This window comes from Pongo pygmaeus, chromosome 13 (genome assembly GCF_028885625.2).
Source record: "Pongo pygmaeus isolate AG05252 chromosome 13, NHGRI_mPonPyg2-v2.0_pri, whole genome shotgun sequence".
NCBI lineage: Eukaryota > Metazoa > Chordata > Mammalia > Primates > Hominidae > Pongo > Pongo pygmaeus.
Window position 1 is genome coordinate 121,152,585 of NC_072386.2, and position 13,093 is coordinate 121,165,677.

At 55.2% G+C, this 13,093-nt stretch overlaps 1 protein-coding gene across 2 annotated transcripts in view; it reads left to right on the forward strand.

The window, feature by feature from the left end:
* Window positions 1-13,093, forward strand: part of ASS1 (argininosuccinate synthase 1) — a 56,300-nt gene that overhangs the window by 11,678 nt on the left and 31,529 nt on the right. For both annotated transcript variants that reach the window (XM_054501340.2, XM_063649956.1), the window contains exons 4-6: window positions 1,729-1,917; window positions 7,489-7,545; window positions 10,072-10,146. In XM_054501340.2, coding sequence (XP_054357315.1) covers window positions 1,729-1,917; window positions 7,489-7,545; window positions 10,072-10,146 — 321 coding nt within the window. The remainder of the gene's footprint in view (window positions 1-1,728; window positions 1,918-7,488; window positions 7,546-10,071; window positions 10,147-13,093) is intronic.

Here is a 13,093-nt window from a genome sequence, read left to right on the forward strand (position 1 = left end):
CTTGGCTGGATGCAGTGGCTCACGCTTGTAATCCTAGCACTTTGGGAGGCTGAAGTGGGCAGATCTCTTGAGGTCAGGAGTTTGAGACCAGCCTGGCCAACCAGCCTGGTTTCTTTAGTAGAGAAACCCCACATGCCTGTAGTCCCAGCCACTCAGGAGGCTGAGGCAGGAGAATCACTTGAACCCGGAAGGCAGAGGTTGCAGTGAGCCAAGATTGCACCTCTGCACTCCAGTCTAGATGACAGAGTGAGAATCCATCTCAAAAAAAAAAAAATTACTGAAGGCCTTAGAGAGCTTTTGTGGATTACATCTGTTGATATTTATCACATTAGAAATAAAAGCTGAAACGTTTTAAATGAACAGTTCATGTTAACATAAGTAACATTATACTTATGAAAAATAACTATTTTCTCAAACAAAAAATTTTAGTTAAGAATCTTATTGGCTTCCATTTTTGCAAATCTCTGTAATGTCTGGCTTGACAGAAAACAGATGGACTCTTGTAGCGGTTTTCTGCATTCACCTGTTTTTTTGTTTGTTTGTTTGTTTTTCTTTTTTAGCCTCCCAGGGCTTCCTCGCTATGTGATGCCTTGTTTCATTGAAGTTTATGAAGAAAACTGGGCAACACAGTGAGATCCCATCACTACAAAAAATAAAAAACTTAGCCGGGCATGGTAGCACATGCCCGTAGTCCCAGCTACTCAAGAGGCTGAGGTGGGAGGATTGCTTGAACCCAGGAGGTTGAGGCTGCAGTGAGCTAGGATCACATCACTGCACTCCGGTCTGGGTGACAGAGAAAGACCCTGTCTCAAAAAAACAAAAAAAGTTTTCACTCAGTGTCTCCATGAAAAGTCATTGGGAACCCCTGGGGGTCTACATTTCAAGAACCATTCCTCTAGATCGGGGTTTCTCAGTCTTGGCATTGTTTCCGTGTGGCTGGCCGTCCTGTGCACGGGAGGATTTTAGCAGCATCCCTAGCCTTTACCCACTAGATGCCAGAATTCCACCCCCCACCTGGTAGTTGTGGCAACCAAAAATATCTCCAGATATTTCCAAATGCCTCCCCTACTCCTACCCCCACGGGACAAAACTGTCTCTGGTTGGGAACTACTGCTGTGAGATCTTAGGTGACAACTAAGTTTCATCTTGTTGGGGCTGATTTAGAAGCCACATCCAGTTTCACGGAATGGTGCATCAGGATTGATTAGCAGGCCGGCCGCGGTGGCTCATGCCTGTAATCCCAGCACTTTGGGAGGCCGAGGCAGGTGGATCACCTGAGGTCAGGGGTTCGAGACCAACCTGGCCAACATGGTGAAACCCTGTCTCTACCAAAAATACAAAAATTAGCGGGGCATGGTGGCATGTGCCTGTAATCCCAGCTACTCAAGAGGCTGAGGCAGGGGAGTCGCTTGAACCTGGGAGACGGAGGTTGCAGTGAGCTGAGACTGAGCCACTGCACTCCAACCTGGGCAACAGAGCAAGACTTCGACTCAAAAAAAAAAAAAAAGCTATTGATTAGCAATGTCTGCCATGAGTGCAGGAGGGAGAGTAACAGTGCAGTGTGCTGGGATTGATGAATGATGTCTACTACAGATGCAGAAGAAGAAGCACCAGGTACAGTGGGGGTGGCCCCTTATAGGTCTCAGCTAGCTGAGGCCCCTGGGGCTCTGTATGCCAGATGGCCCCTGTCCTTGCCGACTTCTTCCTTCTGGGCTCCTCTTCCCGTAGGTGTTCATTGAGGATGTCAGCAGGGAGTTTGTGGAGGAGTTCATCTGGCCGGCCATCCAGTCCAGCGCACTGTATGAGGACCGCTACCTCCTGGGCACCTCTCTCGCCAGGCCTTGCATTGCCCGCAAACAAGTGGAAATCGCCCAGCAGGAGGGGGCCAAGTATGTGTCCCACGGCGCCACGGGAAAGGTGAGGCACCTGGGAAGGGCTGGGCAGAGGGAGATGGAGGCGGAGGGGCGTGGGAAGGAGGTGAGCACCCCTCGAGCGGTTTCCTGGTGTGCCTCCTGGGCAGACTTGGTGCAAGGCGGCTACATGGCTTTGTTTAGACCCCAATGAGAGGGGTAACAGCTCGCCCCTGCGCTCCGTGCACTGTGGCACCTGAACGCCCATTTTGAGTCCTCACCTCCACCCTTTGCTGTGGGAGCGATGTCACCCCATTTGGCAGACTTGCCACTGAGGCCTGGGGACATTGTCCACGGTCGCACTTGCCAAGGTCTGCGTGAGTCCCCCAGGGGACACGCAGGAAAGTGTTGAAAACCCTGAGTTGGCAGAGTAGGGTTCAAAGGCAAGCTCTGCTGCTGGCTTGCCATGTGTCCTTAGCCAGGGCCCTTCCCCGCTTCCTGAACCTCAGTTTCTTCATTTGCAAGATGGGGGTCATGCCCTGTCTTAGTTTCCCAGGGCTAGGGTAACAAAATGTCTCAAACTGGTGGCTTAGAACACAGAACTGTTCTGCCTCATGGTTCTGGAGGCCTGAGGTCCATAGTGAGGGCGTGGGCAGGGCCACGCAGCCTCTGAAGGCGCCAGGAAGCCTCCGGCTCAGGCCTCTCTCCAGCTCCCGGTGGCCTCTGGTGTGACCTCAGCGTGTGGCTGCGTCACTCCTGTCCTCCTGTCCTCCCGTCCTCCATCTTCCCAAGCTGTCTTCTTCCTGTGTCTTTGCATCGTCTTCCCTCTGCTTGTCTGTTTACCTTCCCCTTGCTACAGGAACCCCAGTCTTGGATTAGGGCCCTGCAATGACCTCATCTTAACTTGGTTACTTCTTTTTCTTTTTTTTTGAGACAAAGTCGCACTCTGTTGCCCAGGCTGGAGTGCAGTGGCTCGATCTCGGCTCACTGCAACCTCTGCCGCCCAGATTGAAGCAATTCTCCTGCCTCAGCCTTCTGAGTAGCTGGGATTACAGGTGTGTACCCCACCACACCTGGCTAATTTTTTGTATTTTTAGTAGAGACGGTGTTTCACCATGTTGGGCAGGCTGGTCTTGAACTCCTGACCTCAAATGATCCACCAGCCTTGGCCTCCCAAAGCACTGGGATTACAGGCATGAGCCACCATGCCCAGCCTTAACTTGGTTATTTCTGTCAAGACCACATGAGGCCACATTCAGAGGGCCTGGGGTTAGGACTTGAACCCATCATTTTGTGGAAACACAAATCAACCCGTCCCACACCCCTTCCCTCTGGGCCGTGTGTCCCGGTGCAGACTGTGGGGACCCCATGGGGTGCAAGACAGGAAGCCCCCTGCCTGCTGCTCTTCGGAAAGCAGTCCTTGAGCAACCAGATTGCTGACAATGTTGGCAACTGTCAGCCGATGTTTTTATAAAGACCCAAGTCATGAGCTCTCAGTCAGTGGACAGCACACCAAAAGCCTGGTACAGGAATTGACTGTTTACCAACCCCACAGTCAGAAGGCTCAGAAACTGTCCAGTGACGGGGAGCTCACTACCTCACCTGCCTGGGCTGGTCAGGGTGCTGATGGTGGGAACAGGTCCTGGCTCACTGTGGTGCAGGGACACACACAGCTAAGATGATGATGGAGGAGACACGGTTGATTTCAGGGTGGCCTCGGAGACAGCCACCCACCAGGATGGCACCTGTCACGTCTTTGAAAGTCCAAGTGTTCATTTCTTCACTGGAGCACTGGTTCAGCAAGCTTGCACTGGGTATCTGCTGGGAGTTGGGCACTTGCTGGTGCTGGCACAGTGCTGAACTTCTTGGGCTCATTGCGTACCCTCAGAGAGCCCGTTTCCTGGCAAGAGAAGAGAAAATGGATGTGATGAGGAATGGGAGTGGGGCCGGGGGTGTGCCAGGGATGTGATGGGGAATGGGGGTGTGCCAGGGAACTGCGGGGGCAGCAGGCAGGGGCTGAGGATGAGTCTAGAGGAGTGAATAATGGCATAGAAGAGTGTGAGAGGCAGAGGAAACAGCCTGTGCAAAGGCTTAGGGCCAAGAGGCCCTGAAGGACAGTCTGTCCGGGGCTGTGGAGCAGGAGCTAGTGCTGTGGGGGAGGCAATAGGGCCAGGACTGGGCTGAGGCCATGCTGGGAGGTTTGGCTTCATCCTGAGGACAACTGATTAGTGGCTGGAAGGAGGTCTCAGGTTGGATGGAGGTGGCCAGTGACTCCCCCAGCGAGATGCTGGAGAAGAGACAGGGGAGAGCTTCTCACAGACTGCGGCCTTGGTTTTTACTGTCACTCCAGCTGTGGATGATGGGATGGTAGGAAACCAGGCAAGGAGGGTTGGGCAGTCCTGGGCTGTTGGGCAGGATCATGTGTGTTCTGCCATCTGTGCAAAGGTGGTGGCAGAGGAGGAGAACTCAGAGGATCAGGACTGGGCGACAGAGCGAGACTCTATCTCAAACAAAACAAAACAAAACAAAAAAGCTCCCGACCCATCTGCCTTAATGGAATGAGCTGGATCTTGAGCCTCCTGTCCCAGAAGGCATACAAGCCGAGGGCAGGGGATCAGAATTCTGGGAGGGGTCCTGCCCTCAGGTCTTTCCAACGGTACCATTAAGGTTCAGTAGGGCGGCATTCAGGTCTGGTGGAGTGCATGGGTGGGTGAGTGAGTGTGGGTGGGTCGGCTCTGGCTCAGGTAGTTACCGGGTCCATGCGGAGACCCCCACCTCGGACCAGCCCACATTTAGCCTGCAACAGCCTCCCGCAGCCGTGTGCGCCCCTCCTCCATGTGGCCACCAGAGGGCGCCAGAGGCTTGGGTTTGAGGCCTTGGGGGCCGACCAAGGCGGGAGGAGGTGGCGGCACCACCGGGGTCCTCTGTTCCCCACCCTGGTCCTGCAGGGCGTGGTTCTGAGAAGAACGCCCCCCAGGGTAGTGCTGTGGCCGCTCGGGACTTGGGGGCGTCCCTGCATTCACACTCAGAAGACCCAAGAGGGCCGGACTCCGGGGATGCCAGGGAGCAGGTGCTACCTGGCACAGCCACCTCTTTCCTGGGGTTGACAGGCAAGGCGTACTTCTGTGCCTCAGTGTCCCTTTATGACAGTACCCAGGAAACCCCCAACAGCCTCTGGAGACAATTTCCGAGAACTGGGGGTATGAGTGGGGAACCAGGAAGGCTGGGAGCGAGGCGGATCCAAGGCCTTGGAGGTGCTGGTCCAGCCTTCAGGCATTTACCCCCTGAGTAACCACCCAGCACCACCATCCCATGAGTATCCACCCAGCACCGCCCCGGGCGCCATCACGGGGGACGGGCCAGGTGGAGGCCCTCGGGTCTTTGGGCTCAGGGAAGGTGACAATGAAATGTCGGGTCTTTGGGCTCAGGGAAGGTGACAATGAAATGTCGGGGGCGGGGGGGTGGGGGAGCACGGATTGGCCTGGGATGTGAGGGGGAAGGGCATCCTGTTTGCTGGAACCGCCTGAACCCAGCCCTGAAGGCAGAGGCGGAGGCAGCCTCCCTCCCAGCACCCCGTCCAGACAGCACCTGGTGCAGAAATTGAGCCGCACTCTCCCCTCCCATGCCCTGCTGCCAGCCCCACCCCTGCCCACCCAGAGAGCTGCACCGAAGCTGGGGTGGCCCTTGCGGGGCTCCTCTCTCCCCCTAGTTTTGGGAGAGGGGCCTGGAAATATGATTCTGAGACTCTGGCCGGGGAGCGAGGGTTTTGTAAATGGCACCATCTGTGTGGCTGCCCCAGGGCAGATGGGAGACCCCAGGCCCCCCAGTCCCAGTGGGCCCGTGTTTACATGCATGTTTACACACGTGTGCACAAATATCAGCATGCGGACACTTGTGTGTGAGACACTACATCCCCCTTCTCCCCGGAAAGCTGCCAGGAGCTGCCCTGGTGCTGGGGTCTTGGGGTTCAGAAGGGGAAGGACTGGACTGGCCTCCTTGGCTCTTGCCTGAGACAAGGGCAGAGTTTGAACCAAGGAAGCGTTTGTTTGGCCTCTTCGAGGGTCTCTGGCTCCTGAACAGATGGGTGTCCCCATGGCAGCATCTGGATGGGCAGACAGCAGCCCGGCCGTGCCTGGCTGGTGAGGCACAAGCCGTCTTTGTGTTGGGGAAACATGAAGCTGTGGGGGAAAAATAGCTGGGCCATGCAACGTCGGACCGTGCCTTACCATCTAAAATGAGGCTGTCTTTTAGTTGCTCCAGGAACGGGGCTGGCTGGGGGTCGGCCACCCCCACCTCAGTGTCCTCATCCGTAAGATGGGACTAATAGAACCTGCCTCCTGGGGCTGCTCGAAGGATTCAGTGAGTTAATTATGCATGGAGCTCAGCCCGGCAGCCTGAGTGTGAACTATTAGGATGAGTGTGTTTGCTGTGTGGCCCTGGGCAAGTGGCTGCACCTCTCTGAGCTTCACTTTCCTCATCCATAAAACAGGGCTAAAAATCCCCCTGGCCCTTGGGGCCTCTCTGAGTGACAGCACATAGTAGGTGCTCACTAAAGGGGCTGCATGGAGGGTGAGTGAGGCCAGCCCAAGACCTGTGCCGCACACACAGCTCCCAGCTCTGCAGAGAGGCTGAACCCTGGATTCTGTGCCACCTGACGAGAGTCTGGAAAATAGCATGTAATTCCCACTGCTGCCTGGCTGCGCCCATGCAGTTTTCACAGTAGGCAAAAGGTCCCTCTGTCATTTCCACAGCGCTTAAGTCTCCCTCTGGGCTGCCGAGCCCACGGGGAAGCAGGAGACATGCGCAGCCATTTTCTCTCTGGGGACAGAGCTGGGCTGGCGGATGCCTGCGCTGACCCTGGCCGCCTCCTCCTCGGCATCAGTGTGGACGGTGGTCCCAGCTGTGTCGGGGGTAATATTCACAGCTCAGTGGGGTGTTGAGGTGTCTCCATTTGCCCACAGAAGATGCAGGCGAGGCAACCTGCCCAAGGGGGTGGCCGTGGTGCTGGGGACCTGAGCTTGGGTCCTGGGCCTGCCCCGGCTGTGTGTCCTTGAACTGGTTCCTTTCCCTTTCTGGGCCTCAGTTTCCCTCTCTGTGCAGAGAAGAGCTGAGGAGCAAAAGGCCCTCAGTAGTCACCTACTTCCACCTCCTCCCTGAAACCAGCCATTGAAGAGATGCGGAAACGGAGGCTCAGAGAGGTGACAGCGTTCCCAAATGGGGGAGTCCAAGCACCCTGGTGCCCCAGCTCTGAAGTGAGCTTGATTTGGGGCAGGGCAGGGTCAGCAACGTGGGAGCCTTGAGGAAGAGACTATAGTGTGAGCTCTGGGGCTGCAGGAACAGCGCCTGGCCCCCCAGGTCTTGACAGTGGCTGGGCCTCCAGCTCCAAGGGGTCAGATGTGTCCTGCACCCACTCACGTGACATGTATGCCCTCTCCTATACTCTGCCATGTCCCCAGACGTGCACATCTCCCTCCTGCCACGTGCCCACACATACGCGACCTACACTGCATGACCCCACATGTATACACACTCTGCCCAGCTCTGTCTCTGCCACGGGCTGTCCTTGTCCTCACTTCCTCCCCCAGACTCCAGAACCCCCATCCTGTGGCTCCTGACAGCCCTCTGTTCTGCATTGCAGGGGAACGATCAGGTCCGGTTTGAGCTCAGCTGCTACTCACTGGCCCCCCAGATAAAGGTAGGATGTGGCTCCTCCCCTTAGCGGGGAGCACTAGCAGCTGCAGCACCTGATGGGGAGGAGGGCTCAGGGTTCTGGGAGATTCCACAGGACAGGCACAGAATCTCCTCCGTGGCAGGGGTGCCCATCGGGTGGACAGCCTGCTGGGGAGGCTCCCTTCGCTGGGGCCAGCTCCAGGGGACACACTTTATTCCCCGCCATTCATTTTTCCCGGAGGGGCTGTCCAGGTGCCGGGGCATGGGATAGAAAGTCCCTGCCACTCTTCAGCCACATCCCTGGCACCCCAGGTGTGGGCGGGGATGGCTCTGGCACCCCAGGTGTGGCTGGGGATGGCTCTGGCATCCCCAGGTGCGGGCGGGGATGGCTCTGAGACGTGGTTGCTGGTGTCCGGGATGCTCAGAGCTCTCCGAGCCCCAGTCAGAGGCCCCAGCTATGCCTGGCTCCCCCACCAGGCTGCCTGTGCCTGGTCCCCAGCATCTCTTGAGCCTTTCCTGGGGTGGGAATCACCAGGATCTCAGGGCATCAACCGCCCTGGCCCGTGGCATGTCACCCAGGCAGGAGGGCACCTGTGGGTATTGCCCAGCCTGCTACTACCACCCCCACCTCTCCAGCTTGACCTTGGACCTGGCCTGTGTCCATGCAGGAACGAATGGACACACTCATTCCTTCACTCGCTAGCTCATACTTCATCCAGTGTCTACTGAGCACCCACTCAGCTCCAGGAGTGCTGTGTGCAGGGCCCAGGGCAGGGCCAAGCAGTGGGAATTTGATGCACACTGCCACTGCAAGCTGCCCAATTTTTCTAGTAGCCATACATATAATTTATAAATATTTATATATAATATGTATTTTATATATATATATATTTTCTTTTCTGGAGACTCGCTCTGTCACCCAGGCTGGAGTGCAGTGGCGCAATCTCACTGCAACCTCTGCCTCCAAAGTTCAAGCGATTCTCCCTGACTCAGCTCCTGAATAGCTGGGACTATAGGCATGCGCCACCATACCTGGGGTTTCAGCATGTTGGCCAGGCTGGTCTTGAACTCCTGACCTCGTGATCCGCCCACCTTGGGCTCCCAAAGTGCTGGGATTACAGGCGTGAGCCACTGCGCCCAGCTTTAGTAGCCGTATTAAAAAATAGAAAAATGAAACAAGTGACATGATTTTAATAACATGTTTTACCGAAACCCATATATCCAAAATGTTATCATTTCTCCTGTAATCAATGTAAAAAAAGAATTATTAATGTTTACATTGTTTTTTTTTCTGTGTTGAGTCTTCAAGACCCAGAATGTGCTGCATGCAGGCATGTCTCGCTAGCTGACCGGATTTCAGGTGCTCTGAATGGCCACCCGTGGCTTGTGGCCACCTGTGGGCAGCACAGGCCGGGACTGAGCTCTTTTGAGGCTGCTTTGGGCTGAAGCTCCGGAAGCGCTGCCCCCTCCTAAGCCCCCAAGGGGCTCACAGGAGTTTCCATTTTGTTCTTTCTAAGAGGAATCTCTTTCCCTGTTCCTTTAACCAGCTGGTAGCTGCTTGGGATGCATGGCCTGGAGGTGAGCCGTAATGAGCTCTAATGATCTGTTTTGACCCCAGACACCAGGCAGCTGAGTGGCTGGGAGAGTAGCTGCTTGTTGACTTGCTGCCAGCGAGGCTGCAGGACGGGGCCCTCCCTCGGTTCCCACAGCAGCTTGGGGGGCCAAGGTGTCCAGTTTCGAGGTCTTTGTCTGCAGAGGCCAAGCCCAGGCACTGAGATGGGATTGGGGCAGGGGCCAAGCTGCTCCAGGACCTAGGAGTAGGGCTGTGGTCTTCCCATGGCTGCTCTGAGGGGCTGAGGAGGTGGCAGGCCCCTTCCATCGCCCTGCACCACCATCAGCTCCACGGCCCAGCAATCCAATGGCATCTCCACCCCTCACCACACACATGCCCCCGAGTCCTGCTCAGTGGCAGGGGCCTGGTGAGCTCCAGGGCTGAGTGGGGGGCTCTTTTTACCAGCTCAGGCCAAGGGGCTAAAGTGGAATGAGCTTGGTCCCTCAGCCAGGCTCAGAGTCTTCCCCCACTTCTTTCCTTCCACACCCAGAGAAGTGGGTGGGGGGCAGCCTATGCCTCTCTGGGCCCCCGACCACACGTGGGGCCAGGCCAGCAGCGGTAGCTCTGTGGACTCTCCCTGGGTCATGGCAGTGTCCCTGTGGCTGAAGGTGCTGGCAAAGACCGTGAACCCTGTCTAGTTCAAACTCTCAGGTCTCAGTTACGGAGACTGAGGCCCAGGGAACAGGGACCCCCTTTACCCCCAACACACCACCATTCTGCCATGGAGTGCAGGCTCCGTCCAGCTGGCCCCAGTGAGGGGGTCTGTGTCCTTCCCCTCCTTCATGGGGCTCCCTCTCACCGTCCACAACGGCATCCTCTCTGGGGACATGCTGGAGACCCCCATGGGCCCCTCCCAAGAGATGCCAGCTCTGCAGCTTACAGGCCAGGGGAAGCCCGCCGCTCAGCCCTCCTGGCTCTGACCCCTTGTCCTATGTCCAGGTCATTGCTCCCTGGAGGATGCCCGAATTCTACAACCGGTTCAAGGGCCGCAATGACCTGATGGAATACGCAAAGGTATGGCCGATTCTCCTCACCACCCCCAACCTTTCCCTACAGCCCCCTTCCCGGGCGCGTCCCTGCTGGGGGCTGTCTGAGCCAGTGGCCTAGGCCAGGACTGACCCCATGTGATGGGGGATTGAACTTCCACCCCAGCTGCCTACACATGTGGCCTCTGTCCCCTGGGCCGACCCCACAGAGGTGTGGTCATCTGCCAGCCTGTTGCCAGGGCGGAGCGCTCTGAGGCCATTTCCCAGTCCCCTGAGCCAGAGAACACAGGGCTCACTCTCTCCTGCTCCCTGGGAGGCAGAGACCAGAGCCTTGCTTGCCACCTCCACAGTGTGTGTCCCTTGGTGTGTGTCACTTCGGGGGATGGCTGGGGGATGTGATCGGCCGGCCGGGGGGGATGTGATCAGGAGCTGTTCTCCCAATTCCCTGGATACTAATTGCCCCTAGCGCTTTCCCGGGAACAGGTAGGTGCTCCAAGGGACAGTCGCAGACAAAGCCTTTTATGGCACCAGCCCTTTTTGAAGTACAAGTTGCAATAAAACATATTAGAAGTTTTGCATCAAGATCTTTAGCCGCTCCCCAGGGCACCTTTCTTTTTAGCGACTCGATGGCAGCCCTTGACAAACAGCCTCAATCAATCAGGCTGGGGAAAAGCAACTCAGTGCACACACCAGAAAATTGCTCAGGTTTTTAAATAGCAGTCGCCAAGGCTGGCTGTGAGCTCTCATTGCAGCCAAGGTGCCGCGTGGTAGGGGACGCGGCAGGGACGCAGCCCTGCCCCCGCCGCCAGCAACCCATTAAGACCTGGAGTGCTGGGAGGGAAGACCTTCTCTACCATCTGTTGTTTTATTATTAAGAGGGGAGTTTACAAGAGCAAGCCCATATGTTGCCAAACAAATTGTCAAATAGCAGAGCTATTAAGGGAGCTGGGTTGGCGAGGTTTCTCCCCCTTGTATCCTTGATGATATAGAATATGAAGCGTGTTTCATCTTTAAGAATAATGAATTGGAGCCCCCACCCAGCTCTACCCTCATGCCTCGAGTCCTGGATAGAGAGGGGCAGGGCTGACCCATACGTTGCCCTTTCTTTCCGTTAAGTCCCCAGACAAAAGCGGCTTCTGGCTTTTCTAGCATAGATGAGTCTCAGGAGCACACTGCTGTCCTTCCTTCTCAGGTTTTGAGGGGAAGGTGCTGGGCTCAGCTTCCATCCCAAATAACCTTTTGAGCCGGAAAAGTTTGCCGGGGAAAGATGAGCATGGCCCCCTCGGCCACCTACCCTCTCCTGGAGACGGGTTTCATCAGAAATGACTGTGGGGAATCTGAGCACGTTCTAGAACGCGGCAGAGGCAGTGTTTCTGCACCCAGGAAATGTCAGAATGGCTGAGCAGCGATGAGGCCTTCTCCAAAATTCCAAGCCAGGCAGGATCTGAGATGGATGACACAAAAATCAATGGGGCTTTCAAAATCTCTGCTTTCAAGACCCTTCAGTAGCCAAGGCAAAAAGGCACCAGAGGACTCATAAAAAACATGCATTTGCTTCACTGGCCATCCTCTCCCAAACCATCGTCCAACGGAAAAACACTCAGAACCACCCCATCCTTGTCACTGTCACCATAATTAAAAAAAAAAAATTTTAGAGACAGTGTCTCACTCTGTCACCCAGGTTGGAGTGCAGTGGCACAATCCTAGCTCATTGCAGCCTCAACCTCCTGGGCTCATCTGACCCTTCTACCTCAGCCTCCTGAGTAGGTGGAACTACAAACGTGCCCTAGTACATCTGGCTAATTTTTGTTTTTTATATTTTTATTTATTTATTTTTTTACAGACAGGGTCTCACCATGTTGCCCAGGCTGGTCTTGAACTCCTGAACTCAAGTAATCCACCCTCCTTGGCCTCCCAAAGTACTGGGATTGCAGGTGTGAGCCACCGCACCCAGCTTTGGCTAATTTAAAAAAAATTTTTTTGTAGAGACAGGGTCTTGCTATACTGCCCAGCCTGGCTATAATTATTATTATTTTTAAAGCCAGACTACAAGGTGGGAGCTAGAAACAGGATGGTCTCACGTTGTCTACATGTTGGAGATCATTTTGTTTTCTCTCCTCAATTACAATGAGAGAGTGAGGGGGGCACCTCGAGACCAAGAGAGGCTGGGAAACACAAATCTCTTTGGTCTTGGGAGGGTCATTGTCATTGGCCCCTGTTGCTTTCCTCCCCGCCCTTTCGCCGCTCCTTGCTCCTGGATGGAGGTCCGCTGAGAAGGGAGGCAAAGGTTTTTCCACGCCACCCCCCAAAAACAGAGGCTCCACGGAGCCTGGCGGGCTGCTCTTCTTAGCACCCAGCCGCTGAACTGAGAGAGGAGCGAGGATGGAGCCCAGCAGGCCACCAGGACATCTCTGCTGGAGAGTCCAGTCTTGCCTTGCACAAGGTCCAGGTGCCCATGCCTGGCCAAGGGCACAGGGCGAGTGTGTGGGCTGAAGAGTCCTCAAATTCTGGAGTAGATCGTGGGCTGTGTTTTGTTTTTTTAAGTTTCAGTTTTCATGTGTAATATGGTAACTGTTGATGAGATTATCTACACAAACTAAGGCTCTTAGGGGCCCTCAGTGATTTTTTTCTCTTTCTTCTTTTTTTTTTTCTTTTTTGAGATAGAGTTTCACTCTGTCACCCAAGCTGGAGTGCAGTGGCACTATCTCAGCTCACTGCAGCCACCGCCTCCCAAGTTCAAGTGATGCTCCTACCTCAGTCTCCCAAGTAGCTGGGACTACAGGCGCCTGCCACCATGCCAGGCTAATTTTTGTATCTTCAGTAGAGATAAGGTTTTACCATATTGGCCAGACTGGTCTTGAACTCCTGACCTCAAGTGAGCCACTGCACCTGGCCTTGTAGGCTGTTTTAAAATGAGTCTCCTGGCTTTCTAGAAAACCCCGAACCCAGAGCATTTCACCTCATTTTAATGTTAA